General features: G+C 37.0%; 1 protein-coding gene across 11 annotated transcripts in view; it reads right to left on the bottom strand.

Moving 5' to 3' along the window:
• RALGAPA1 (Ral GTPase activating protein catalytic subunit alpha 1) overlaps positions 1 to 27,876 on the bottom strand; it is a 135,488-nt gene that overhangs the window by 3,733 nt on the left and 103,879 nt on the right. For 10 of the 11 annotated variants that reach the window (XM_069783962.1, XM_069783964.1, XM_069783963.1 and 7 more), the window contains one exon: positions 6,164 to 6,288. In XM_069783962.1, coding sequence (XP_069640063.1) covers positions 6,164 to 6,288 — 125 coding nt within the window. Of the gene's footprint in view, positions 1 to 5,481; positions 5,513 to 6,163; positions 6,289 to 27,876 lie in introns of all 11 variants that reach the window. The other variant, XM_069783967.1, reaches the window with a different exon arrangement.

Below are 27,876 nucleotides of genomic sequence, written 5' to 3'. Positions count from 1 at the left end.
TTAACACCCCCCCCCCATTATTTCAATTAAGGTATTATTGCGGTCATATCTTAAAATTTTGTTTCTGATTCCTGCAGACAGAAGCACAGATTCACATGTAATCCCATTTTTTTAAGAAACTGACTTAGAGCTATTGAAGAACAGAAGTCATGTAACATGATTTTCACATCTGAACATATCACACCAGAAGAGTGAAGAATAATGGCACTTAAAATATATTCAAAGTCTGACAGCAATCAACAGACTGAGTAGTAACTAAATTTCTTTGGATTTTAGATAAGCATATATATCTATATATACATACATACGCACATACACACATGTGGATATTAAATGTGGTATATAGAAATTCTTCAGGTTTTGTTTCCCCTTCACAGTTTTAAAATCTTCAGTGTAAAATGTTACTATCTTTATCTCTCTATGGAATGAAATATTTAGTTATCCAAAATATAAAAATAGGGTTAAATAAGGCAATTTTATTGACAATTGACCTAGAATCAGAAAGTCCTATAAAATAAACAAAATAGATGTGTTAGGATTTTTAAGAAGTTGAAAAATGTCAGGAAGTAATCCATATTTTTCATCTCTTAGGCCTTGACAAGTGACAAATACCATAGCCTGATGAGCTATGATATTTTGGGGCCATAAGGTAAAGCTGTTTCAATTGCTTCTGAACAAGGAGGTGGATCAACAAAGTTGAAATGTGACATTTTCACACTCCACTGGAAAATTTTAGGATCTTCTACTAATAGTGTGTTGGTTATTTGACTCAGAAATTAACTATTTAAATGTCACATGGAATCCTAACTACACACTGACTGAGTTAGAAGTGAGGTGAGGTGGAGGAATCCGGAGGTATCGTTAACACACGCACTGCCATGACTCATCTCGCGCATCAGTTCTGACTTTCAAAGAGGCGAAAAATTCACTGAGCAGAAGCCTGACAGGGTGCTGATGTTAAGACAGAGTGCTGCATGGTAAGACTATTCTCAGTGCTTCTGGCTTTATCACACCTTGTGGATCAACATTTTCCTGAGTGCCATCTCTGATAATTTGTGCATGTTGGTACATTTTGATCGTTTTTTAAGATACGTCAGTTGTACGTGTCCGTCCCGCCCCCTCCCCTTCAACCTCCAGGGAAGAGGGCAATCATTTTTGTACAGCTTGTGCCCTTTGCCACTCTTACAAATTCCAGTCCAAATCCAGCCAAGTTGCCCGTCATGCTCAGCAGAACCTTGCTAGAGTCAAGTCAATTAAGCCTCTCACTAATTTTGGGAAAGAAGGAAAGGAAGCAGGAAGCGGATGCAGAGAGAAGACTGCAAAAGCAGCTGCAAAGCAAGATGAGAAAGCGAGGAAGAGATGGTCTAAAGATCTGGAAGACTGCAACTGGGTAGGACAGAAAGAACTAAGAGCCAGACATGAGAAAGAACACAGCAAAAAAGATTAAGCTTATGGCAAAAGAGCAGCAGAGCCCATGTCCAGTGAAGAATGCTCTTCAGAATCTGGCTGGAAATTAGTGTTGGGCAAACCTGTTCCTCTCTGTCAACTATTACCTGTGAAATCCAGTGGCAAAATTCCCAATCTTTTCCACCAGTGGAGATTCAGGCAGAGGTAAGACAGCTTACTACCTTACTACCTATTATTGCCCTATCTCAGTCTGCAGGAGGTGGTGGTTGCAGTTTTGCCCATGAATCACGTGGCTGTTAATCAGGGTTAGAAAATTTCTCTTTTGCCCTATGCCTTAAAACAAAAATGGAAGGAATTACACAAGGAAAATGTTGTCACAAGACAATGAGTTCATAAAGTCAAACATTCAAAAACTAGGAATTGTCAGGATTAAAATTTAATTTTGTCCCCTTGTGTGTATGCCTGGGATGCTTTTTAGTTGGACAATCATACTCTTTTTTTCAGTGGACCCATTTCATTAAATGTAGAAAGTTGATCCATTTGGGTTTCTAGCAGTCCACACTGAATTTACTGCCTCAAAGTGCTGAGGATCCTCAGCTTATTATCACCCAAGTGGTTGACTTAAGGAGAATAGTTCAGAAACACATAAGGTTTCCAATATGAAATTTTTGGAAAATTTCAGTAAGTTTTGAGGTTCTTCTCTGATTTGGAATGAAAAAAAAAATCTTCCTAAGTTTGGCCTGGAAAAGGGATAATGAGAAACTCCTCCCAGCCCTGCCAGACATACAGTCCTCATTTCTGTATTTCAGCTTCACTTCCAATCACTTAGACCCTTCTACAGTGAGAAAAGCACCATCATTCTCATCTGTGAAGGGGTAATACAGGGCCCAAAAGACTCTCAGTTCAGAGTTACACAGCAAGCAAGCAGCAGAAGAGATTAAGATGCAGGCTGCTGAATTTGAGTTTTTCTTGTGCAAGGCTGAAGTATCGTGACCTCTACGTTCCCCTGCTTCCCTGCCTGTCCGATGGCATCCCCACTTACTTTGGGAGTGGGGCGGCAGAATTGTTCTGAACACAGGCTTGAAAAATACAGGAATGATCGTTGGGATCAAAAAGTCTGATGCTTTTATCACAAGGAAAATACTACGACTAATGTAGAGCGGCCCCTTCTTTATAAGGCTTCCTGTACTGAGGTACTATTTTTAGTAGGAAGAGAGGGAAAAAAAGAAGATAGAGAGAAACGAAACCCAAGACATCAGTACATTTTAAAGCTCAGAATCTTAGCATCATGGGGTCAATAAGCCCTTCAATATCATTAAGCTTACCATTGACAGTTCCCTCAATCTATTCTGATGTCACAGAAATCTGGTTTACTCAATAGCTGTATAGGAGGAGTTACTCTATTTAACAGAGTATCTGCAGTTACTCTATTCAACAGAGTCAGCACAAAGTAAAAAACACAGAGGCAACTGAATTATATTCTGTGATTAAGTGCAGGTAAATCTCAATTTTTTAAAATGTACACACCCACTACGCTAGTCAGGTTCCTAAACACGGGAACGTGGACTTGTCAGGTATTTTGACAGGGTAAACTAAGTATCTAGATAAATCAGCAGCAGCCACAATCACACTGTACTGAAGAGCAACCACTGTAAGGAAGGAAATGGCTTTTGCTGAGGGCTGAGCCTTTGATAAAATATGTCAATCTGAGGAAATAGAGTTTGTTACCAAATGGCATGTTCTCTATTTGCTCTGATTATCATAGCTCAAATGAAAAAAAAAAAAGGCATGCTGAAACCAGCCAATGGGATCACAATAACAACAACAAAATTACAACTCCTGGTGATGGGCTGTAGCAGCTTCACAGTTTCTACAGATCTTTCTTAGAAGAAGAAATCGTATATAATATTTTAGAAAAATTAATCATGATCCAATTAAAGAATCAAGTCTATAATATCTAAAATGTGGATTTTTTTTCTAGTCTCTTCTGGTCAATTATTTTTCATTACAGAAAACAGACATAAATGAAATATTTTGTATTTAAAAAAATAATTGTCGTGTATTTTTAGAAGCTGGTCAGAAATTTTCAGATGACATGGGCACGTTTGGCAGGGAGCCTGCAAGGTTTTGTCTGAGTCATCTTAGGGGCGATGAATGTGTGTGGATTCCCAGGCAGGACTCTAGTGCCACTCCTGTGTGCAATCCTGGCACAATTCAGAGCTCTGTATCTGTTTTTTCAAGAAATCTGCCTGTTGTAGGGACCCTGGAAACTTAGGGGTATCTATTTTTTTTAACAGCACCTCTGATGGACTCTTCCTTGGGATCACAGTCTGTCAAAGCTCTGGGTCATCCGTAGCCACCTCGCTCACAGGTCTGCCTTTGCTAGAACTGGAAACCAGTGGTTTCCAGGCTAACCCCAAGCCCTGGCGTAAGCTTTCCGGCAGATGACTGCAGTGTTAATTTATACCTGCCTCAGGCTTTAGAATTTGTGCCCTCCAGAGTCAGCTTGGAGGTAGATGCTGTGGTAGTACTCCAGGCACTCTGTCCTGGAGCTGAGTGCCAGAGCCCCAGCAGCCCCCAGGCAAGCAGGACTGCCAGAGCATCCCCAGCTTCCCTGGGCTGAAATGAAAGCTCAGAATCAGGCAGGTCTGGGGATAGGTCGTTTGACTCTGATGCATGTCCATCCTAGGAAGCTCCTGACTGCTCCTGACACCGATGTGTTGGTCAGTTCCACTGCACAGCGCAAGGTCCAGAAGAATGTGGCCCTCAGGACAGGACATCATGTTTCGTAGTACGTAAACACACACACGCATACATGCAGATGTGAAATACATCACCTCCTATTAATGAGGTTCCTGCAGAAAATCATTACATTTGATAGAAAGGCTAAGTCTAAAATCAAGTTTCTAAAAATCATAATCTTTTTCCAGATCATGTCAGAGAATACCAAGTATGACTAGGACAATTTTAAAAGGAATACAGGAATTGCCACTGTAGAGCACCAAACTAGTACAGAGAAGCAGCTTTGTTTCACCCCAAAAGAATGAACTAGAGGACGAGGGCAGAACAATTTAGCCTGGAATGAGATTTCCAAAAGTGAATAGGCAGAACTGATACAAGTGCACTAGAATATAGAATATACACTAGCCATATAAAAGTGTCTGGTGTTGAATACTTGCTGAGTGCATTAGGTAGGAAATGTGGCAAGGACTGGTATCCCTGGTTATTGTTTTTAATGTTTCTAGTTACAGATTTTTCCTATTCAAATGTTTTCAAAAATTAAATTATGTTACTATTTTTTTAATACTGATTTAATTAGTTTTAAGTTACTTTTAATTTTGTTTCCCTTTGGTCTTGACTATTTGCACTAGCATAACTATACCACATATTATACCTTGAAACTGTACCTCACTTCTACTTATGGTTTATACTTTCAAGCGAAGGAGTCCCTATGTTTTAACCTCTCTGTCATTCTTTCTGTAGCCCTATCACAACTCTTCTATAATTTTAGAGTTTATTTCTGCATATTTTTGCAATTTAGAAATAAATTTTGAGATAACAACTTGCCAAATTATTCTTATAAAATTTATTTTATTTTGATTTACAGCTTTTCCACAGAAGCTTTTGGATTTTTTAGTCATTAAATAAAGGTTTCTGAACAAGGAATTTCAAGTGTTACACATTCTTCTTCTCCTTCTCTCCTATGTTATCACTGCAGAATGTCTTACAACATCAATGAAAGACAGTACAGGGTACAAAACACACCACTGCCATCCAGTACTACTTGTTCATGCTGAGAAACAAAGGTCAACACAATAAAGTGTTACTCATTCAACAACTGTCTCTATCATTAGTTACCTTAATCCCAGAACCAGTGTTAGTGCTTCATGCAGACCTGAGGTTAGTAAAAGACTAAAACTTTAAGAAGATGTAGTGGTCATTTCTCAATCAGTGTGAAATTCTTTTTAGTGTGAACAAGGGCAACAAGGAAAGTTCGCATACAATTTGGTTACAAGCTTAGTGCTCTAGTAAAAGTAAGAGGAACAAAGGGGTTTTTTGGACACTTTGTCTTACCTTCAGATAAACAGAACTGATATTTAATGATCTAAAAAGAGGGGAAATAAAATAATGAAATAATCATAAGGAGTTCAAGAAATTTCAGAACAGGAAGGCCTTGAGTTACTCATTTTCTTTTACCGATTTTCTCATTAGTAACTGAAAATGCAGTATCCTCTTATAAAACAGGTATTTTACTGGAAAGCAAAAATTACCTTAAAACCAACTTTGCAGCTAATAACCTGGAAACAAAACTGCTGACTGCAAGGCTCTTATATTTCCAATTTAAAACTTTACATTCTAAAGATGTAATGAGCCTTAAAAAACTTTCTTATGAGGAAGGTGTACTAAGATTAAAGAATGTATCTACCTGAACTAGCCTAGATAAGGAGTACCAGGGCTTCCATGGAAACTTTATACAGGGGAACGTGATAAAATTTACTGTAAAAATACAGTGTCTGGTTGCTATATTAAAAGCAGCTTCCCAAATCTTAATGCCAGGCATTGGCTCATGATGTCAGGCAACAGAATAAAGATTTAAAGGCAACTTTGCCCGGGTTCTCCAATATGTACATATAGTCTCTCCAATTAATGGTAACTCTTAATGATGTGCAAAGGTCTGATTTTTTAGTCTTTATAAGTAAGGATACTGCATTTCAAGTAAGATTGTATAAAACCAGTTCTTTACTGTACTTCTTACCTGTCTCTGAGGGCAAATGGTGGTAAGGTGCTGGACAGAAAACCTGAGCAGCAAAATCCTCAAATGTTGTAGGCTCTAGGTGATGTTGAACAATTGTTTGCAGGTATCGTGCTCTCTCCTCATAACTGGTTTAGCCAAGAATTAAGGATGAACTTATATTATGTACTGTAACTGCTAAATATCAGTGCCTAGTAATTCAGAACTCTTGTTTTTGGCAAACACATATAATGTATTTCAGTGACTGTACACACACTTATTTTTAATTCTTTACATAACTATATTATCTGATACACTGAAGTAATATTAACCATAAGATTAAACATGATTCATGTAAACCTTATGGTTCAACTATCTTTTTTTTCATGTCTGATGCAAAACTTTCTGAAAATTTTTTTTCAAACAACAGCAACATAAATACTCTCTTTTAAGTAACTGATTTGCCTGTACTATGGTCACAACTAAATATAAAAATGTTACAATTTTTAAGAGGTATAGCATGAAAAATAACCTTAGCATTAACAAAATAAATGATTTTGCACTTTTACATAACAAACTGCTTCCATAATCTCTAAACACACACACCCACAAACAAACACACACACACACAGAGTTAAGATAAATACATAGTGAAATTTCAGTATTGGGAAAAACACCTCGTCAATTATGCTGTTAAAACAAGCAAGAATATTTGTAAAGAATCCGCAGGACCCTTAAATGCTGGCTAACAGGGTGTCGGCAGGGCACTGACAGCAAAATACTGTACTTCTTCCTTTTCCCTGTGTTCTCCCTCTCTGATATTATTGACAAGAAACTGGTATCTTGAAGTGTTGTTGCTTTTGAAGAACCCTCTCCAGGCTTCTTGTTCCAGCAGGCCTGATTGTGCTGTTAGCACAGAGAGAGCGAGAAAAAGAGAGACTATTTCTGCTGTTCATGAAAGCAACTATGGAAAAGGCTGTCAAAATGTAGAGCAGCAGGCAGCAACATACAATTATCAAGAAAAACTACCATGCTGACTTCATGTCGTATAGTTCCTGAACTGAGAAATCAGTTAACCTTTTCTCTGACAACTTTCAAAGTCCTCCAGCTGGACTCAATATGTTGAATGAGGGAGACCTTCTCCAGTTATTTTATAGAACCGTAAAGTGATCAGAAATTCTCCCCGGCATTTACGCTTGTGCACACTCTTTTTTTCATATTTTACTTGTAGATAGTGAGATCATTTTCTCCTTACATGGTTCTGTTTTCAAAAAAAAAAACAAAACAAAAACAAAAACCAAAAAACCTAAACCAAACCAAACCCAAACAAATCAGCATGCTGTGGAGGAATGCACTCCGAATCAGTTTCTTGAAGGTTCTTGGTTCTGATTTCAGGTTTGCTGCTCTTTTGGGGGGGAACAGGGACATTGAGGAAACTACCTTTCTGACTCAATTTCTCCACCTGTGAAATGGGGATAATATTCATCTTGACTGCATCTTTTAGCATTCCAAACATAAAAACTGCATTACAAGTGATAAGTGTTTTTAATAGCAAGTGCTAACATTTAAAATAAATAACAATATTATTTTCAGTTATGATAAGCAATAAAATTCTCAGCCCCAAGTTAAAGCTGGAAAAAATACCCTTCACCTTAGCTTATAAAACTATACTTCAAGAATTACAGAACTTTTCCTAGAAAGCCCTTTTCCAGTTGCTTTCCATAAAATATTTACAGTAGATTTTGCAGTATATCTGAATATGAAAAAATGTATAGAGAATATATTATCTGAAAAGAACTTCTAGTGAATAAAATTATCTTCATCATATTTCGTTAGATCGCAACTTGGTTACATAGCGCAACTGGGAAACAATTTTCCCTCCAAAATCTGTGTTCCAGATTGTTTCTGGATCCTGAGACAGCTGAACCTCAGCAGAAGTCTCAGTCTGGAGAAGCTATGATAGAAGCACTAGGACAAGAGAAAATATAAAAATCTCTCATTGTAATGGTTCTTAGGTTGCGGGATAAACACAGTATTGAGCCTTAACAGAGGAGGGTAGTATAGCAGAGTTTTTAAGAGGCTATGTATAAGTGGTAGAGGATGAAACTGATGGTTGAAGTCTAAATAATACTACGTATCTCACAACTTGTTGAAAAGCACTTTTTTCATTGGGGGAGATTCACAGCTGCTGAATTTTCTGCAGTTAATAGAGTCCTTTGATTCACAGCAGTGCCCCTTGCACAAAAAATACTGGCCTTTGTGTATTACCAGAAACTAATTTTCTATTTGGCTGAAAAGGGAAAAATGGGGTTATTGCTTCTCCCTCCTACAGAGCTTTTCATTATGCCTGATGCACTCAACTTCTAAGCTCTTCTGAGAAAAAAAAATAACTGAAGAGGCAAGAGGTAGAAAAATGAGCTTGTTAGCACATTAGAAGTGAAGTATCTTGGTGGGCCCTAGAAATTCCCAGTGGTGTGTTAACTTATCACTCTATGCATGCTGGCACTGATAGTCTCCCAATTGATCACTCTCTTTTCGCACCAAAGGTGCTGCCAGGAAGCAAAGGCTGAAGGCCCACAGGAGAACAGGCTGCTATCAAAACAAGCTGTTTTTAAAAGTCTCCTTGAATGGGTAAAATGTTTCATGAAAAGTAGGGTGGAGACACCTACCTGCTTTTAAAATGCTCTACTTTCAGAGGTCTCTAAAGGAAACCTTTTAGTTTATCCTATTCTATCCAAAGCTTATACACAAATAAGGCAAAAATGAAGGAAAGTTACTGCTTTGAATGTGACAAGGACATTCCCATTCTCCAATCTAGGTACCTGTCTCCTAACCAAATAAAGTAGTCTTGACACAGATGCTGACTGAGGAGAATAATGATGTTTTCATTACACAGTGGAGAGGACATGCCTGTATCAGTTCTAGAAGTCTAATTCAAATGCACACTTAGTACACCCAGAGAAAAGTAATTCAGCTAGCCAGGTTGCCACTCGTCCTAACAATCCACAAAACCATCTGCAGCTTGTTAAAAACAGAACCCCGCTTAAAAACAAAACAAAAATCTGCTGCGAGCGCCAAGTCCAAAACTTGCCGTATTCTGCACTGGGAAATGACACTCTCTCCTCTGAAGAACTCCTTTTCTGTATCAGAGCCTGAGTAGCTGAGATTGGGGTACTTTTATCTTCTGTTCACTTACACTTTGAGAACATTCTAGTATTTTAAAACTCAAAATTTGTATGCTTTTGTGGCTGAGATAATCTAGTTCTATGCTGTATCTGAATGCAACTATCTGCAAGAGTGACCATAAACCCATGGTAGTTAATTTCTACATTACTCCTAATAGGCTAGACATTTATTTCTTTAAAACGTGGCTCTCTAGGGAAGAGTTATTAGCACCTACAAATTGAGTGGCACATACAAACTCAATGGCAAGTAATAATAGGGCAATGCAAGCGGTATTCTTACTGTGAGTGGATGTTGCCACTGGCATCAGCAATTAAGATGGAATGGGAAGGATGCACGGAGAAACCAACAGAGAAGACTGGCACAGAGAGTGACTAAACACTTAAAACAACAGCGTTGTGAGCTTTCTGCTTCTGAAGAAGGTGCTAACTAGAACAAAAGAGAACGGTTAAAAAGGTAAGATATACATTAATTATACAGGCACTCAAATCTGTCAGCTAAAAACTTGCAGATATATAATCTGCAAAAAGCATAACAAAAAAAATCTAATGACTTAATTATACTTTTTCAGAAGATATGGTTCTGAAAAATACAATCAGTACAAGAAAAAAATCAGGAATCGTACATTTATAGGTCACTCACGTTGTGGTCACTCACGTTGTGGTCACTCCAGCTAAAATGTCATTTGTATTACAATCCATTTTACTTATTCTCTAAATCTGCAATTATTTCTATTAATACTGAAAATACTGTACTTTCCATTATTACTGTAAACACGCAGGTTTTTTTAGACCTGTTGATTTGCATTTGGGAACAAGCACCAAAATCCTGGCTGTCAGATCACCTACTTTTGCTTAATCTGGCTGAAAAACAACATCTCATGTCTTCACCTAATAGCTCTCCATCACTCTTGATTCTATCACTTTCTTTTTTAACTCAAGTTCCTTTTAGATTCCTATGGCAGAACACATCTACATCTTGCAGATTCTTTTTGCATAATCTAAGCTAAAACTTTTTCTAGCCGTTTACATGAATGAATTATGTAGGCTCTTACTTCACATCTCAGTTACTGCCATGTCCTTTTCTCTGGCCCTAACAAATGAATTTTTACTCCTCCTTGTATCTACTTGGAGCATTGCAGAGCCCACTTTCTGAACGTAGTGCTTAGATGGGGCATTCTGTGCAGATATCACCATCAGTCTGCCACTCCCTAGCGCAAATGCAGGCTACTTATTTTAACTTTATAGTCCATACTGATTTGATCAATTTTATCAAAATTACTCTTGCCTCCAGTCAGTTAATGCAGACAGTCACTCTCACTTACCTTGACATTTTTGGACAGGTACTTTAGCACATTTTTCCCATGTGGCTTCTCATGCCTAGCACCACGTCTCCGTAAGTGTCCACAAAACAATCCCCCTTCAAACTCTCCCCTTTGCTATGATGTTTATTGAAAAAGAACCAAGAAAAACACCTTGGAAGACTTAAGTCCGTTGCTGTGTAGGTCACATAACTATTTGTGCTGTCTACTATTGTTTCACATTTCCCTGAATTTTTTATCTGCCTTAATTTGTTGTCTTCAGTTTTATATTTGGCTTTTTTACTTCTGGGGGACAAACAACATGTGTCTTGTGCTGTACTCCATCTCAGTATAATGAGACTGTGGTCTATGCTAAGGATATATATGTGCCACAGTAATACAAGCAAAACAGCTCTCCTGCTCGCATCTAAATAAAACGCTTTACAGTAAATCTATCTAGTATTTTGCAGTTCAAGGATAGTGGATACATGATTACTATGTTACAATCATCCAGGGAATACTAATCCTAAAATGTCATTAATTTGAGGCAGAGAAAAAAAATGAAGAAAAAGCAGTTTCAACATTGAGTAAAATTTCCAAGACTTTAATTAAGGATATGGCACTTCACAATTCTGTAATCTAACTATTACTAGAGCATCTAAGTGCTAGATTCACAAAAGGGCCGGAGAAGAAATCCTTGTGCCTGCTCCAAAGACCATTTGATAACAAACGCTTCCTGAGCAGGGACTGGGATCCAGGGACTCTCCCCTCCCAGGAAAGTACCACAACCATTAGGCTACACCGATGAGCACGTACTTTCCCTGTGATTCAGAGGAGATCTTATTTTATGAAACAAAGAGCAATTTCAGCAATGAACAGAAGTCCCAATGGTTAGAACAGTCTTGTAAGAGGCAGGAGATGGGGCCTCAAAATTGGAAACTGCTCTCTCATTTCCTGGCTGATTGATATAACTAGGGAGTTATCTCCTGTTGTGTTTGTATGGGCTCTAATCCAGTGAGTAGACCTTCAAAACTCTTAGCATGGCTGCCTTGCAGGTCAGATGAGCAAAGAAATACCTACCTACTCATTGGATAAAGAGGCATGACCCGGGCATTTGGCTGTTCAGGTTACGGCAAGGACTCAGGCAGCTCTAGTGTGTGCTGATGCGGGCAGATCTCCAGGGAAGGGTGGCACTGAAAGCTTTAGATACCGGCGAACTTCAGAGGTATCCAAGGCTAGGCATTTGCTGCGTGGAGATTCTTAGCACCTGTATTTTGGACTCAGGCACCTATAAGGCCAGTCGGGAGGAACTTGGGTCAGATCAACAGAGTAGTTATATGCCTAAATGCTCTCGAGACTTTTGGAAAAAAAAATATAGAAAATGCTTTATAAGACAGATTTCCTCAGCAGCTTCTGGAGGGAAGGATTATGCAGGGGAACCTACTCAGTGGCAGAAACTTTAAAAAGGGCTGAAGAGACGAACAGTTCATTAATGCACTAAAACGGTGATGGAAATAATTGTAATGTTAGATCAACATTTCATTTGTTCAACAAAATTTAAAAGGAATGCATTTGTGAAGTACCTAAAGTCATCAATGGCAGAAACCATATTTTTCCAAAAGTCAAGAGAAAGTATTTATCACTTCAGATACCACAATAAAATGTTATGCCTCAGCTTCCATTTTAGTAGATGACTTCAAGATGATGTCTGGACGATTTAAAATGCATCAAGATCACTACAGTTCAGGAAATACCCTAGAACTATAAAGTTCCAAGTTGCAAACTCAACAATGCTTTAGGCATTCCTACACCCCTACCAATGGGCTGGTCAAGTCCAGTAGACTGATAATACAACTTTTTTTTTTCTTTTTTAGGAAAAGAAAAAATGTCAGAATTATAACAAAAGGACTCCCTTTGTGAAAGGGAGTAAAAACGTGGGCTTTTCAGTCAATTTTTTTTCCATCACTGTGCCTCTCATTCAGAAAAACTGAACAAAAATTGAAGTAAGACAATTCCATGAAAGTTTTATTCATAAGTCTTCCCTCCTGATGCTTATGTATTTATATATAGATGCACGCTGGTAGTATATCACAATATAACTGTATATTGGAATATGTGATCACAATACTGACGGTATGTAGTACCTGAGATTCTTTGATTCCAGTGCTAGGAAAAAGAGGAGGTTTTGATGATTGCCTAGAAATACCTCTTAGAAAAAAGCCAGAGAACGCATTTCTAAATAGCAAGATGGACTTTTTCAGGTTAAAGTGTAAACTACTGTCAGAAATACATGTACAGCTGCATCCCTGGCAGTTCCAACTGTTAGCAAAATCATCTAAGAAGTCAATATATATTGATATGATTGTGGGGTGTATGACTTTGTCAGCCAGGCATTTGGAAAATAATTTAGACAAGCAGAAACCAAAGCACTGCTCCATCCTTAACTGGAAAATGAAAATCCTCCACCCAGAGATACTTGCTTGTAAGATCAATGGACCCTGCAAGAGGTTTTTTAATTGCATGTATACACTATTTATATAAACGAGATTAACAATATTTTAAGAAAAGCTATGTAAAATGGCACCCTCTTGTTTACTACATTTGCCCCCCCCCAAGCAAATTTAGAAGCACACCTCTTCTTTTCTAGAAAAAACCCAAATTTGTAGTATTGTCAACATACAAAAATACTCCCAGGATATTAAAGACCAAAGGAAACAAAGAAACATGAGGCACAGTGAATGGCATATGTTGGTAGGACATTTTAAGTTTCCTGCTCTCTGGCCTGAAAAGGTGTGCAAACCCCACAGAATTAACTGCTACAGTTTGAGGTATGATGAAAGCATCAATTTTATTGGGCAGATTTTTCCTAGTAAATTACAATTCCTGACATCAAAATGTGAAAAGAGGACTGCCTCCTGTAAAAACATAACAAATACAGGCTAGGACCAAAGTTTTATGGAAGCTGAAAGGAAAAGTTAGCCATAGCAGAATTTGACTTCCTTCTAAAGGAAGACAGGACAAAACCCACATGTCACAGAAATGGAAGTTTTTTCTGGGAAATCTCACTCTGAAAGAAGAGATTGTGCAGTGGTTGTCACAGCAGCTGAACTCATACTGAGTCACAGCAATTTGTACTCTTTGTTGGCTCTTAGAATTAAGGACGTAAGTCGGGCTGCTATTGATCCAGTGTTGGAAGCCCTGCAACTAGCTGCGCTTTGTATGTAGGTGGGTGATCAGTATCAACTGGCCACACTGAGAGGAACAGTTAAAGTTCTCTTATATTCTGAAAAGTGACTCTGCAGAAGTGGCATCACGGTGCTCCCTATTTATTGCATTTCAGTGCCTTCCACATCGAGTTTGCCCAGTATACAAATAAAGAGATCTTTTTTTTCCAGCTGCAACTTCTGTTTACTTAATTCAACTTGATATCTCAAAGTCAGCCTGGGTTCTTTTCTGTTTCTTAAATACTGCCAATATTGAAAACGGCATAGAAATATTTTGTTCTGTGCATCTGTTTACACAGCTATTCTGTAAATGAAAGCAGCTTCTGCATATGCAATTGGAACTTAGCCACAACACTGATGATTCATAAAGCAGAATTCAGTTCATTCTCCTCATATCTGATGCAAGTTATTTAGGTGAAAGAGAAGGAAAAAAAATTACTATGCTTGACACTACTAAACAGGTGAAAGAATTAAAAATTTTATAGTCTTCTAGGGTGATTTTTTTCTCTACTGAAACCATATTTTCAATACTAGTGACAGCACTTTTGCAGTAAACTGTAACAATATATTTTCTTACTCATAAAAACGGAAGATAAAACTCAGAGGAATCAAAGTTTTACTTTAGAAGTAAACTTTTATGTTGCATTTTGTGAAAACATTTTAAAACTGCAGAATGGATGCAGTGTTAATTATCCCAAATCACTGATTTTAGAAAGTAATGTGTATGTGACAGTCTACTAATTAATGTAGATATATCATTAAAAAATGAAAATAAATATGAAAAGTAAGTAACAGGCTAAGCCTGTGGAATTTAAGCAAACATAAAATGTAATATCTAGCATCTTTAATAAAAATCTTTTTCAACACAAGTTGTAACTGCAGAAGGTATTTCTGAGGCAATTTCTGAGGTATATTTCTCCATGAATAAGGGAATATATAATAGATAAATCCATACAAATTATAACCCCATCATTCCAGATCTTGCAATTTGTTTCCAAAGCATATAGTTGCATCAATCTTTAAATGAATATAAAGAAAATTACTTTTCATTTCTTACACTACTGAAAAGTTGAATAAATCTGTGATAAATTAAAAGTTATCGGGCAAATTATAACAACACATACTTTTGCCATTTAGAGGCCTATTTCTTTAAGAGTACTAATCATAGAGCTAAAGGAGATTACTTTCAGTATATCTACCCTATGGTTAAATGGTTAAAAGTCCTGCAAGGTTAGCACAGGCTAGATAAAGTCACAGCCACCGAGCGTTTCCAAGTCAATGCTATTGCTTTCTGCCTAGTTTACCACCACAGTATATATTGAAAGGCATTGCCTTTATCTGAATTTATATAAGAATCTTCATTTTTTGCAGCGTGAGCACTTTCAAAATTGCTAAATTACTGCAAGAAATTGTAACCGATGCTTACATTTTCATTGGAAAACCCAATACATTTAACATTCTGCAACACTGTCCTTCTAGGAAAATCCTTGATATATTGTTTATTTTTATGTTGTTCCATCAGATCTTACAGCTAACTAAATTCTTCAGTGGTTTATAACATCATCTAGGAAGAAAAAGCTGTGATTCATCAGTGCAGACAAAGCTGGGCTTTAATCCATTCCTATAACCATATTGCCAAGTCTATATTGTTTACATTGCGTCTCAATTAAGAGACAGGCAGGACACCTGGTACTTCTTTATCTAAGTCCCACGGGCTGCCAGATGACTCAAAATCCATAACAGGTGCTAAGGCAGTGTGAGTGTAGCACCATTAACACAAGCTGGAATTGGATAAAATTTGGACTATGCTTAACCACTTAAAACACTCAATTATGAAATGAAAAATGTAACCACTCTGCACCAAGCTCCTTTACAAAAGGCACTTCTAAAGCTATGTAGAATCAAAGTGCAAGTGTAATGGACTTAACATAGATTTTAATTTTAGTATAAATGTTCTCCAGAATTAAACTATATAAAAGCCAGCTATAGAAAGAAGTTGTGTAACCATATACAAACATATACTTACTGAATTGAATGAATTCTAATTCTGATCATCTGCTTAGGCAGCAAAAATGAAAAAACTGATGCTCAGACTTCTAGCAATTTCGAAGTTAAGGGAAAAAAATCTGAATTAACAATACTTTTTGAATTCTTCAACTCTGTAGAACCCAGAAGTTATTTTATTTTAAAGGACTTTGGCAAATGAAAGCATCTTATGGAAGGATTTTAAAAACAGCAAGGTTCAAGTGAAAAACTATATGATAAAAGATACTCCTTTGCACCAAAACATCCCACTGCAGAGCTCTTTTCAGCACTTTTTCAGCTAAGGTGACTGAACTAAGCATTAGGCTTAGACACTGACAGACACACCTCAGGAGAGAAAAAATGAGTATCAGAAATTTTACAGTGGACAATTACTTAAGAACTATCTGTATCTAAATGTGCAGTAATCCAATTAAGCTTCTATTTAATATTGTAATTATCAAGAACACAATATAGTGATTTTATTACCAGAGTAAGCAGTAACAAAGTACAGTAAACTGTCATTTAAGACAGTGTCATAGTATCTATGATAAGCAGCATATTGGCTTAAACTAATGCACTATATGCCTCTAGGGAACGACAGGCTCAGAGACTGGGTTTTAACATCAGAATCTACCCATTAATCTTGACTTAAATATAATCTACTCTGCAGTAAGAGGAAGAATGGGCATTCAATGAATTATCTGTTTGAAATATAGCAGGAGCATATTAACACAAACATATAGTAGAAAGTCTCCGTTTCGGTACCATGTATTGTGTATCGTCGGTTTTACAAACCCTGAACCGCATTTTAGCATGAAATTAAAAAGACAGTAAGATCAAATGGCTAGCAGTGTTGGAAGGACGAATACCTCAACACTGTAACAGACCGCTCCTTAACTTCACTGGCTGTGTGGTTAGAAGACCAGTGACAGTGTTTACAAATACCCCACTCCTCCATGTTTTAGCAACAGGCTACAGAGGTGAAAATGGAACAGTGAGGGAAGCGGTGCCGAAGCCCTTACGCGGGCAGAATTCCTACTCCACCCTCCAGGGAGGATTTGTCTTACTAACATATCCAAGACGGGAATCGATGACCCTACACGGTACGCTGTGCTAATTGTTCTGAAGCCCGTTACAGCCGCCGCTGCTTCGGGCCCTCTCTGGAGCGATGCTCCCGCCGGCAGAGAGAACAGCTCGCGGGCAGCCGCTCACCTGGCAGCGGCGGGGCTGCAGGAGGCGGCAGGGGCCAACGGGCCCAACGGGCCCAGGGCCTGAAGTTTATTAAGGGTGCCGCACCAAATGTGCCAACCAGAGATGTTAAAGGTGTTGCAGTCTTCGCTTCAGCCCACAAACAATGTGGAACAGTACGGGCCAGGGGGAACTGCAGCCCCACACACTAACTCCTGGTTTCGGGAGAGGGATTTATCCCCACCCTGACACTCAGCATTACAGCAGTTTTAACTCAAGTAATTAAGGCTGATGAGTGTAAAAATACAGAAGCAAAACTGGCTCTTTGCGCTCTGGTATCAGCATGAATGCTCAAGCCCACTCTTCGCACATTCAAATGTTTAAATTTCTATCTTAAATACTTTCTCTCTGCATATATGGACATATTTATTGACGAGAGAAACAGTAAGGAAAATGCCTTTCATGAAGACATCGCTACAAACTGTAAAATTACACAAATATGAACTTATATTAACATTAAATATTGTCCAGCAAAAAGACTGCACATAAAGACATGTATTAATTTCCAATTCCACACTACACAGTAACAAAGAAAACTTCTCACATGAGAAATTTCATCATTAATTCCAATCTGTACTTTAATAAACTCTACGACTACCTTTCTTTTTTTCTTTCATAGTTGAAGAGAATGTTTTTTCTTTACCCTGGGTTGCTGCAGTACCAGTATGAGGTAATCTACTTAGAAGTCTCTTCAGAGGGCAGTAAAGTCGATTTTAAAAATGGTTTTTAAAACTCGAAGACAAGCTTCTGCTATTTAAATGAAGAAAACAAGTATTAATTTTCAATTACTTCCCTCTTTCTTTATTTTGAAGGGCAATTAGCAAAGCAGCCCCTTCGCCCTCCTCCCTAGTGCTGTCAAGCTGTTGAGAGCAGTTTGCAGCACTACAATGGTACTATTGTGAACACAGCCTGGGCTTCCTTCCCACAGAGAGTTAAACGGGCAGTTCCTGCTGCCCATGATTGGTGTCCAGCGAAACAATACTTAAGAGCCAGGTTTTATCAGTTCCACGCCAAAGAAGTGAAGCCAGGGAACCCAAGCCTTCATATCATGCTGAACCATATGCCAACCCTGCTGGCCCCAAAGGTTTATCACTAAGAATCAGGATCCATCATGTCCCCTGTGAAATTTCACTTCACATACCTTCTGTGAAATGCATGGCTTTGCTGAAAACTGACCTTTTTCCACAATTGGCAAGAACAGATGGATGGTAACTAGGGTTTGGCAAGCAGAAATTAAAAGATTTTCTAATAGCTTGCATTCTTCTATGTTTGGGAGGAGAAGCATTCAGGAGATAGATATATTTGTGATCAACAGATCTATTCAGGTGCAGTTAATCAGCAATTAAACTATTTTCTTAATGTCTAGAAAGTATATTGAGATTAATTTGATTGGTCAGGCTATGATTAGGACTCATGTCCTTCGGACTACCATATGGTAATTCCAATTACTGTAATACTAACTTTTAATCCTTGCTTTATGTTAGTTTATTCCATTTTTCTATTAAGTATGTGGCACATACGGAATAAGTTATATACACACATACCTCCTTTTTTGTTATAATTTTGACCTGTTTGATTTGTAAATATTGTTACATGAAGTATATTCCATCTCCAGCTAGATGTTTCCACATACTGACAGGTATTACATATAACCTCTTTTTTCAGTAACTGAAATACAGACCTGTAGGAGAACAAAGACAACCACTGTGCTAGTTTCTATTAATTTTTTTTTTTTGGTACCTATCATCTTCTAATCCCTCTGTTGGCACTGGAAAGCATGTCCCAACTGTCTTGATTACCATATGCAGAATGATGCAGAAACAGTTTGCCAATATCTTATTCAACTCACCCGAAAACATCATTCTATCTCACAGACATTACTGTTTGTCACTTTTGCTTGTTACAAATAATCTCCCACATTTCCCACCAATTTAAATATCAGAATCAACCATACACAATGGTATATACTTATTCTTTATATATACACAGCTTTTAGTGTCTTAACATACAAATCTTTCAAGTTGCTTGCAAGTCACTTATCTGTTATTAGAGGTGAATTTATGACTAGAAAAGGATCAAATCAATAAACAGTGCTGTCTTTTGTGACATAAAAATAGGGCTTAAGTAGTTCAAAAACATTTCTTTCTTTAAATCTTAGAAATGTCAGGAAAAATTGTTTAATCTCCCCTGCTTTTATTTACATACTTCTGAGAGCTATCAAAGAAATCTGTATGAATTTTAACACCTTAAGGGGGCAAGAGTCTTAACATTTTAACAAAGGGCTTTTGTTATCCAAAATGTTTAATTAATTAATAAGGTTAAGTAGGTATTAACAAAAAACCTGTCATTTTGTGTTATGTACAAAGCAATCAACTCTGTGTAAGATTGAACTAGTTTATCTTTTCCATTGCAGTTTAAGGACTCCCAGCCTTCTCCCTGCAAATATTTGTTTAAAAGAGGGATCTATACACAACTAAAACACATTTTATAATGAAAGAGCGATTGCTCTACTAAATTCCAGCTTACAACATACAAAAATTTCCTACCTTAAAAAGATGCAGTAACAAAGAACTCCCCTCCCTCAAGTGATCTGTACTGACAGATCCAAATTCAGAAGTTCTAGGAGACTGATAAAGTACTGCACTGCTTTTCAGGGTAGCCCAGTGACATCCTTTTATTCTAAAACAGAATGCCACCAGCATAAGCCTGCCCATATTTTATACAGAAATCAGTAGAACCAATACCCCCCTCTTCAGATGGGTAAATTCGATTTATGAAAGAATGTAGAAGAACCTAGAATATATTTTTCTTAACAGCAGATTTGAGTCTCCCCCATAATTGTCTACAACATTAACAGAGCACTCAGCTCTTTATAAGTGCAATTATTACTAGAAAATGGTATTACTAGAGTCAGTCAGTTTTGTCTGATTTGATATTTTGCTTTTTTACCACTTTCAAGAGTCTTATGCATTTCAGTAGGGAAGAGTAACTAATAAATAAAGCTGTGCTACTAATTAAAAGACAAGTTATAGATATCTTGTGATGATAACATTATTACCCTTAAACCCATGTGCTTACACTAGACCTCTTTAACAGGTGCTCCCAGCATCCTAGTTCATATCTGCAGACAGCCCATAAGAAGAGCTAGAGACAGAAGAGCTACCTGGGGTAGAGAAGGCAGGTTCTGTGGAATTAGAAGCAGGGCAATTACTGAAGAAAATATGTTTACCTGAACACGTACAAATCCAGAAGTGCTGCTAAAGAAAAGTACGTATGTGTGTTTTGCAAAAAACCTCACAGACTATATACATGAAAATATACTACATTACAACGTAGCTTTCAAGCCTCACACTTGATTTATTCCTCATATTAAAAATGCATAAAAATCAATTGAAATGATGTGCATGTCTACATGAAAATGCAGTAAAAACAGCAGCTTGGTACACACATCTGCAAGTATTTCTCCAGCAGTTATCTGAAGTGTCTATATGACAAACACTAAGGCAAGAGTTTAAAAACCTATCACAAATGTTGGTTCAATCAGTTGTCTCTAGTGGCTAAAATCAAAGGCATTTAAAGCAATGCTTTGGAATTATTCATTGCAAAACAATCCTATTCTTTCAACAGGTAACTAATAAACGATGGCTGAGAACAGGCTTGCACTACCCCTGAGGTCCAATTGTTACTCAGAACACTGCCTACTTTTGCTCCCTGGTGTTGCATTTTAACTCTAATTGCATGATCAAGCCAATAAATTGGACTCAGGGGACAAAAAAACCTTACAAAAATACCTACCCTGACAAAACCAGAGGTTGCAAGAAAATGCACTTCAAACAGGAGTGAGGCAAGACCAGACAAGCGAAGGAGAGGTATCAAGGCTTGAAAGACAGTCATTAATACTGACAGATTACTGTAATTCTGGCTGTCAAGGTGATCGATTTAAACAGCATATGCCAATCAATACTCTCCTCATTTACTGAGCAGCATGAGATATATAGTTAGGTAAGATGTCCCTAAGACAGGACTTCAAACCATACTTAACGAACATAAATAGCACAATTTATGCTTTGGAATCTTAGCTGTTTTTTCATTTGGCCTTTTTTTAATTGGGCAAACTTCAGTGGGATGTTATCCATAGAAAAGTTACTTTAGATGATTCTATTACACCACATTGCCATCATGTATACAATTCCTTTACGTGAGATATTTCAAACTCTACCAATTTTCAATATAACATATTAAAATACTAATCTTGAGTATGAACATTCTTAAATGCAACAGTTGTTTAAGTACTGTGCATTTTTCTTTTTCTTTTTTTTTTTTTTTTTTTTGCATTAGTGGTTTGCCATTCTGAGTACTTTAGCCATCCCTGGTTTACAAGAAACCAAATCTTCCTGGTATTTCCCCTGGAATTTTCCTTACAACAGTCTCTTATTGTTCAAATATACTTGTGACATCAGAGGAAAAAACATTAATTGGATGTATTAGTTCAGGGGAAAAGTTCTATAAAGATAATAAAAATAGCTATTACTGTCATTGCATACCTACAAGTAGACACACAGACACACGTGCGTGACTCTATACAGAGATATACACTTTCCTCTTATATTTAAGTCTTGTAATGCACAGAGAAACTGTTACACAATTCCTTGAAACTGAAATACCTGAACAGTCCATTAAAACAATCAGATACTTAAAAATGCCTTGGAGGTCTTCAGTGTTTCATGTTATACCATTATATGCAGGCATTTCATTAATCACACTTTGAATTATTAAAAGATCAAGTGAGTTGTCAGCAGAACTAGGATTTGGGAGAACAGCAAAAGTGAGCAAGTCAAAGTACAGGAAAGACTGAACATCATATTCTCTATCTTATGATTCTTGCTTGAACTTGGAAAACAATTTCCGTTGCTAAACAGTAAAACAGACTTCAGAAATAACTCTATTTTCTTCTGGAAAAAACAGCAGGGGTCATATGATGAACTCATCCATGGCTCTCACTTGAATTCATATCAGATAAGGCTATAATGGTATGATTGAGGGAAGGGATAAGTATTCACTGAAATCCTGAAATTTTCAATTATTTGTTGTAAAGCATATAGAGTAGTATCTAAAAAGTGTACCAATCATTATTTTTAATGTCTGTTTCTTCTCACTTGCGATGACAGAAAAATCAGTAACAGGTATGTTAAAACTGCATTAAATGTCCCATGTCAAAATTGTATTGCCAGAGATATAGCAAAGTTTGCTGAGAATCTTGGCAAAAAAAATTCTAAACCAGAACATATTAGAAGAGCAATTATAATGGCATGGATTATTCCTTTCACTATACCAAAATTAATCAGTGGCACTGTGAAAAATGAATTCATAATGTATATTTAAGGAGAGAGAGCGCGCCCCTTATGCCTTTTCCATTTGATACACAGTTATCATTGATGCAGTATCGCTGTATTCATTTTTTTCTTACAGATGCTCACGCATCTATAGGATAGAAAAATTATTGGACTTAGAGGAAATGAAACTGGCATTGCCAAAATCAGTGCTTTCCAGCTTTAACTTCTAAGTTTCTGTATTAGTGAGAAATCTCCAAAATCTTCACAAATTCCAGTTTGAAAATGTAAATCATACAAATATTCTTAATTAAATGAGACAAATATGGCCAGAGAATCTGCAGAATAATACTCTTTGCTCACTAGATGTCATTAATAATGAGTGCTTTCTTTCTAAAGATAAGCTTTCCAATGTCTGCAATTCTATCTTGAAGCAGACAACGATGGTCAAGCAGGCACGACAAACAGCAACACTACCAGTTCCAATAAAACCCTTTCTTGGGGCAGTTGTGTATCACATCAAGCAAGAAAGCTTCTTCTGAGCTATGAGGTTTTAATACAGAGGAAACTTTTAACAAACCACTCAAATACATTATTTTATTCATAAAGAATTTACTGTCTTGTCAGATACCATATGGGGTTAATATCTTCCCTTCTCTGGAAGACAGCTGTCTAAAAAGGTTAGCTACAATACATCAAGTACCAACTGCTTAGGAATACAATGTCAAAACAAGATAGGGGGATGTAAATTTTCCAGTTTTGATAAAAAAAGATTAACTTAGCCAATCTTTTATATTAAGATTTATTTTTTAATATTTTGTAGACAGAATAATTACAACAACATTATATTTTTGCTATTGAAATTCATCTGTTTCATATGACCCAAAAAAAGAAATTCCCAAAAAGAAATTCTTGGCATTAGGTCAAAGACTTCATAGATTATTATAAAGAACTGAAAATTATGCTATGATGATTATGGATAAAACAGCCATCTATATTCCAGGTATTCTAAAATTTCAAAAAATTTCAGGTTTAAAAGATGCTAAATAGGTTTTCTTACTGTGTGTCTAGCTACATATTAGGTAGCATCCTTTGGGAGTGGAATACTACGTAAGGCAGAAAGCATGGTGTCTGAGTTGCGCTATCTGACGTGCAGATAGTTTGGAATAGTTGTTAACACTCCAAAATTTGTGGACAATGTGCAAAAAGTAACATTAGTTGTTTCACAATTGGAATTTCACTCCCACAAGGTTTCTACTATTTTTTCTGTTTTGTTGCAATAATTTTAACAACTGGAGGTGCCTACTACACCAAGGAAAGAACATTATCTTGGTGTACCTCTTGGCATCTGGCTAACAGATGTTGTTTAACCAGGAAGTTCGAGTAAAATTTTATATCAAGCCACTCTTTCTGTTGTTCAAAATATTTAGTATTGATCTATTTCCTACACAAGGCAGATTCTGACTTCAGAATGTGACAAAGTGCTTGCTCCGAGATGCACTGTGAATAAAACTATTCCTATCAGGAATCTCAATGCAAATTAGTAAATAAAGAGTATTTAACAATGCCCTAAATATTGGCTTCCTTATTCTACATCACAGTGAAAACAATTGTTCTCAACATTCAGTCCCGTTATTACACCTGCAGTTATGAGTCTTAAGAAGTTTTCCTAGCATACATGCAGCTGGAGTGTATTCAGGAGATAAGCATGTACTTCTTAAGACAAGGACAAATGCAATGAGAAGAAGAAACACATCAGCTATGAGATAGAGAAGGGGGTACTGCTGTTTCATTAGCAAGAGAGTACAAGTATTTTGTCTGTGTCACCTGCTACTGTGTGCATGTATGCCGCCCATTGGTAAGGGGCTACTGTTACAAGAAAGCCAGGCCACCAAAAGATAGTGAGGGACTGCAGAATCCTTGAAGGGGAAACTAAAGCAAATTCCACAAATCAGTGCAGAAACTCCACCCAAAATGGTAATATTCTCTTCACGCAGCTGCAGCAATGAATATGTCAAGCATCAAGTTAAAGCAGGATACCTGCCATACGTGACTGATGTTTGCTGATAAATTTAGTAAATTTTTCATCTTAAAATACTACAGTATGGAAACGTATCATTATAGTATTCTGAGCAAAGAATAAAAACACAGAGCAGATGAAACCTTTAAAAATCATTAACAAAATCAAATCTTAAAAGTGTTTTGCTATCTAAGTTTGCTATCAGAAGTGTCAAAATAATGTCAGAAAGAGGAAGGTGATTGACAGAATATGTCAAGCTCAGAAAGCTACTTCAGACGGTACAATACGTGCCTAAAGTCAGGGCAGACTATAAAAGGGAGATGAGCAGAATTTCCTGTATCCATGCAACCATTATTATACTATTCACACGTACTACCCATTGCCACATCGTGATTAACAGACTAGCGCAATAAGGGAAAAGTTGCAATCAAGTTACATGAAGAGGACTGAATATCCCTGCTGATTACAAATGACAGCTGATTTTTTCAGTCAGGTCTGCACTTAGAAAATGCACTAACTCAGAGTTCAGATAAGCCCTCCTTGGAAGTAGGAGGGCCAAACTCAGTGCCACTTTCTTCACATCCCATACACAAGCAAATCAACACAGTCCTAGTTTAATTAAGAGTTCACTGTGATCCATCACCACAAAGATCCACAATGCGACATTGTAAATATTCCTCAAAAATAGGTAAGCACAGACCTACATATAATATAATCAACTCCACACTGAGTCAAAAGGTGCCCACCAAGTATTACACAGCACAGTGAAATGAACCACACACCTGCAGGCACAGAGACATCCTTACACTGATGCTGGCTTTGAAATTAAGTATTTCTGCTGGCCTACTGCAGTAAAAGGAGAGCTAATACAGAAGTGTAGGGCTTGAAATGTGTTCTGGTTGACCGAAGTCTCAGGTATTCTTGTTCCCTCAAGATCCACATTCAGCTGAATTTCTACTAACCATCATCAAAGTTCCTAATAAACTAACACTGCTCCAGTATACGAGATACTCCCAAATAAGTAAACAAAGATTAATTTCGAGCAGGTCACTTCAGAATTCTCTTTCACTGACACCATTACAGTCCTGGACACGTGGGAAGCCTTGATTATCAGCTTCACTTTTCCAGTTGGGTCTCTGCTTTTGGTGTACCTTCTAAAAATAGCTTTTCTGTTCCTTTTTTCTTCCCTCTTTGAATATAGTGTTTTTACCACTCTGAGCCCTCTTTTTTTTTGCTCCAGCAACACTCCAACACAAGGAAAGACTGCTTTGACCAGTAAGTCCTGTCTTCCACAAAAGACATCAAGTCTGGCAGGGTCTCCAGAAAAGCTATGTAACCACAGACCACAAAATACTCCTGCCCCCATGCCCTTCAGTCCACAACAAACTTAAAAGCCAATAGTGAACTGCTACAGCCATAGCTAAAATATGTCAGAGGAAAAATGCGGGAGACACTAAAGACAATCCTTGATGTCTTCAATTCCCCGCTACTGCAGGAACATAATTAGATTCAATTTCCAAATATTCCTAGTTAACAGACCACGTCCATGTTACAGGAAACAGCCACCAGTCTTTGCCATTCTTGTACAAGGGGAATTCCTTGTTGACCTCAAATCTGGCTGTGGGTTGAACATCAAGAGCATGTCCATGACGTTTTTAATCAAGAGTTACTTAAACCACTGAGAGCTAGGCAAACTTTGAAGTTTAACATTTTTTTTGCTGCTCTCCACTGACACAACTGACTCCACCATAACCTAATTCAAGCCAGGGAAGTTTGTAGAGATTTTTCTAATTTCACGCCAAGCAAACAGGTTTTAAAGAACTGCCCACACCCCCATTTTAATTTTTAAAGTATTACACAAAACACTGATTATAAGATACTCCAAGCCAGGTGGAAGAAGAATTCCACCAACTACTTAAAGCCACCCTTTAACATCAGTGCTCAGTCAACTGGTGCTTCATAAGCCTACCAAGTGATGATATGAAACCCATCAACCAACAGTATCTCATATTAAATATACGTAATGCTTTCCAGTTATCACACTAACCATATTAGGAGACAAATATCAACATTTTAATGGAGGCCACATTATGCCATAAATGACATGCAGTGCTTTGATGCATATAAAAAGTACAATTTGGAGAACTCAAAAGTGAATGTGCAATATACAGCTTTTACGAACTGGCCAATTCCTAGACATTGAGCTGGCAAGCTATGTCCAAGGAATTTATTACAACCTCCACATTCTGTAAAGAAGTTTAAACATACAAGTTTGTGGGGTTTTTTAAAACAGGAAACTTTTGGTACTAAAGTAAATTGTTTTCCAATTGCTCATCACTATACATCAATATAATGCTATAAGCCATCACTTTTCATAGTATAATGATGATAATACATTTTAAATCCTTTGATTAAGCCACTTGAGTAATGACAAAAAGATCGGACCTTTCCAAACATAAAAATATAATGAATCAACATCTGTCGTCTACAGAAATGGCACAAACGTCATTTAATGTGATCACATCAAACAACATCCATCATTCATCTGTAAATCCACTTCATCATATCTAATCCAAAACTCTTAAGTATTAACAGTCAGCCTTAGAAAAAACCCCAGTATTTTAGCAACAATCTATCACATGAGAAATACAAGTATCTACAGTTTGGGTGGCAATTAAGCACAGAATTTCTCTTGATCAAAATTTAAACTTACCTTTCAATTTATGAAATTAAAAAACAGTATGTTCTTGTTGATTTAACTAACAGGTATATAACAAAACTCAATCTTAAGAAGGGGAGAGTTATAAGTGACTGACTTACCTTATGTTTTTTAATTTCTGGTTGGTAAATCTATTCTTCCAAGAGCAACCCTTTCAGAAAACTACAATTTCAGTTCCAACAACAACAAAAAAGAGATAATCTTTTCTGACATCTTTACAAAGACACTAACATAATTTTGACAACAACTTTGTATTCTGAACTGAATAACAAAATCTGTATGACAAATTTCTCATCTTGAAGGAAAGCAGCATTCATATCCTTCTTGGAACTAGATTAGTACTGCATAAATACTTACTATCTTTAAGGAAAGAAAGATTATTAACACCATGACATTGCTATTTTAGAAAGTCTACTCACAAAATGGTCATTAAAATAATTTTGTTAACAAAAAGTGGTAAGTACATGTTATAAAACATTAGAAATAGGCAATTTTTCAGCACTGAATCTATTCTTCACTTAACTAAAAAAAGCTGGTCTTCACCTGAATACTACTCTATGGGTTTAAGTTTCCTAAAGGCACCATCACCATTAAAAAAAAAAAAAAAAAAATTCCCAGTATTAATCTGACAAAAATATAAGATGACAGAAAACATGAAGATCATATCTGTAGAACTGTAAGGGAATGT

This window comes from Haliaeetus albicilla, chromosome 5 (genome assembly GCF_947461875.1).
Source record: "Haliaeetus albicilla chromosome 5, bHalAlb1.1, whole genome shotgun sequence".
Lineage (NCBI taxonomy): Eukaryota > Metazoa > Chordata > Aves > Accipitriformes > Accipitridae > Haliaeetus > Haliaeetus albicilla.
The sequence above is the reverse complement of the archived record's forward strand: the minus strand, read 5'-3'. Positions and strand labels throughout refer to the sequence as shown.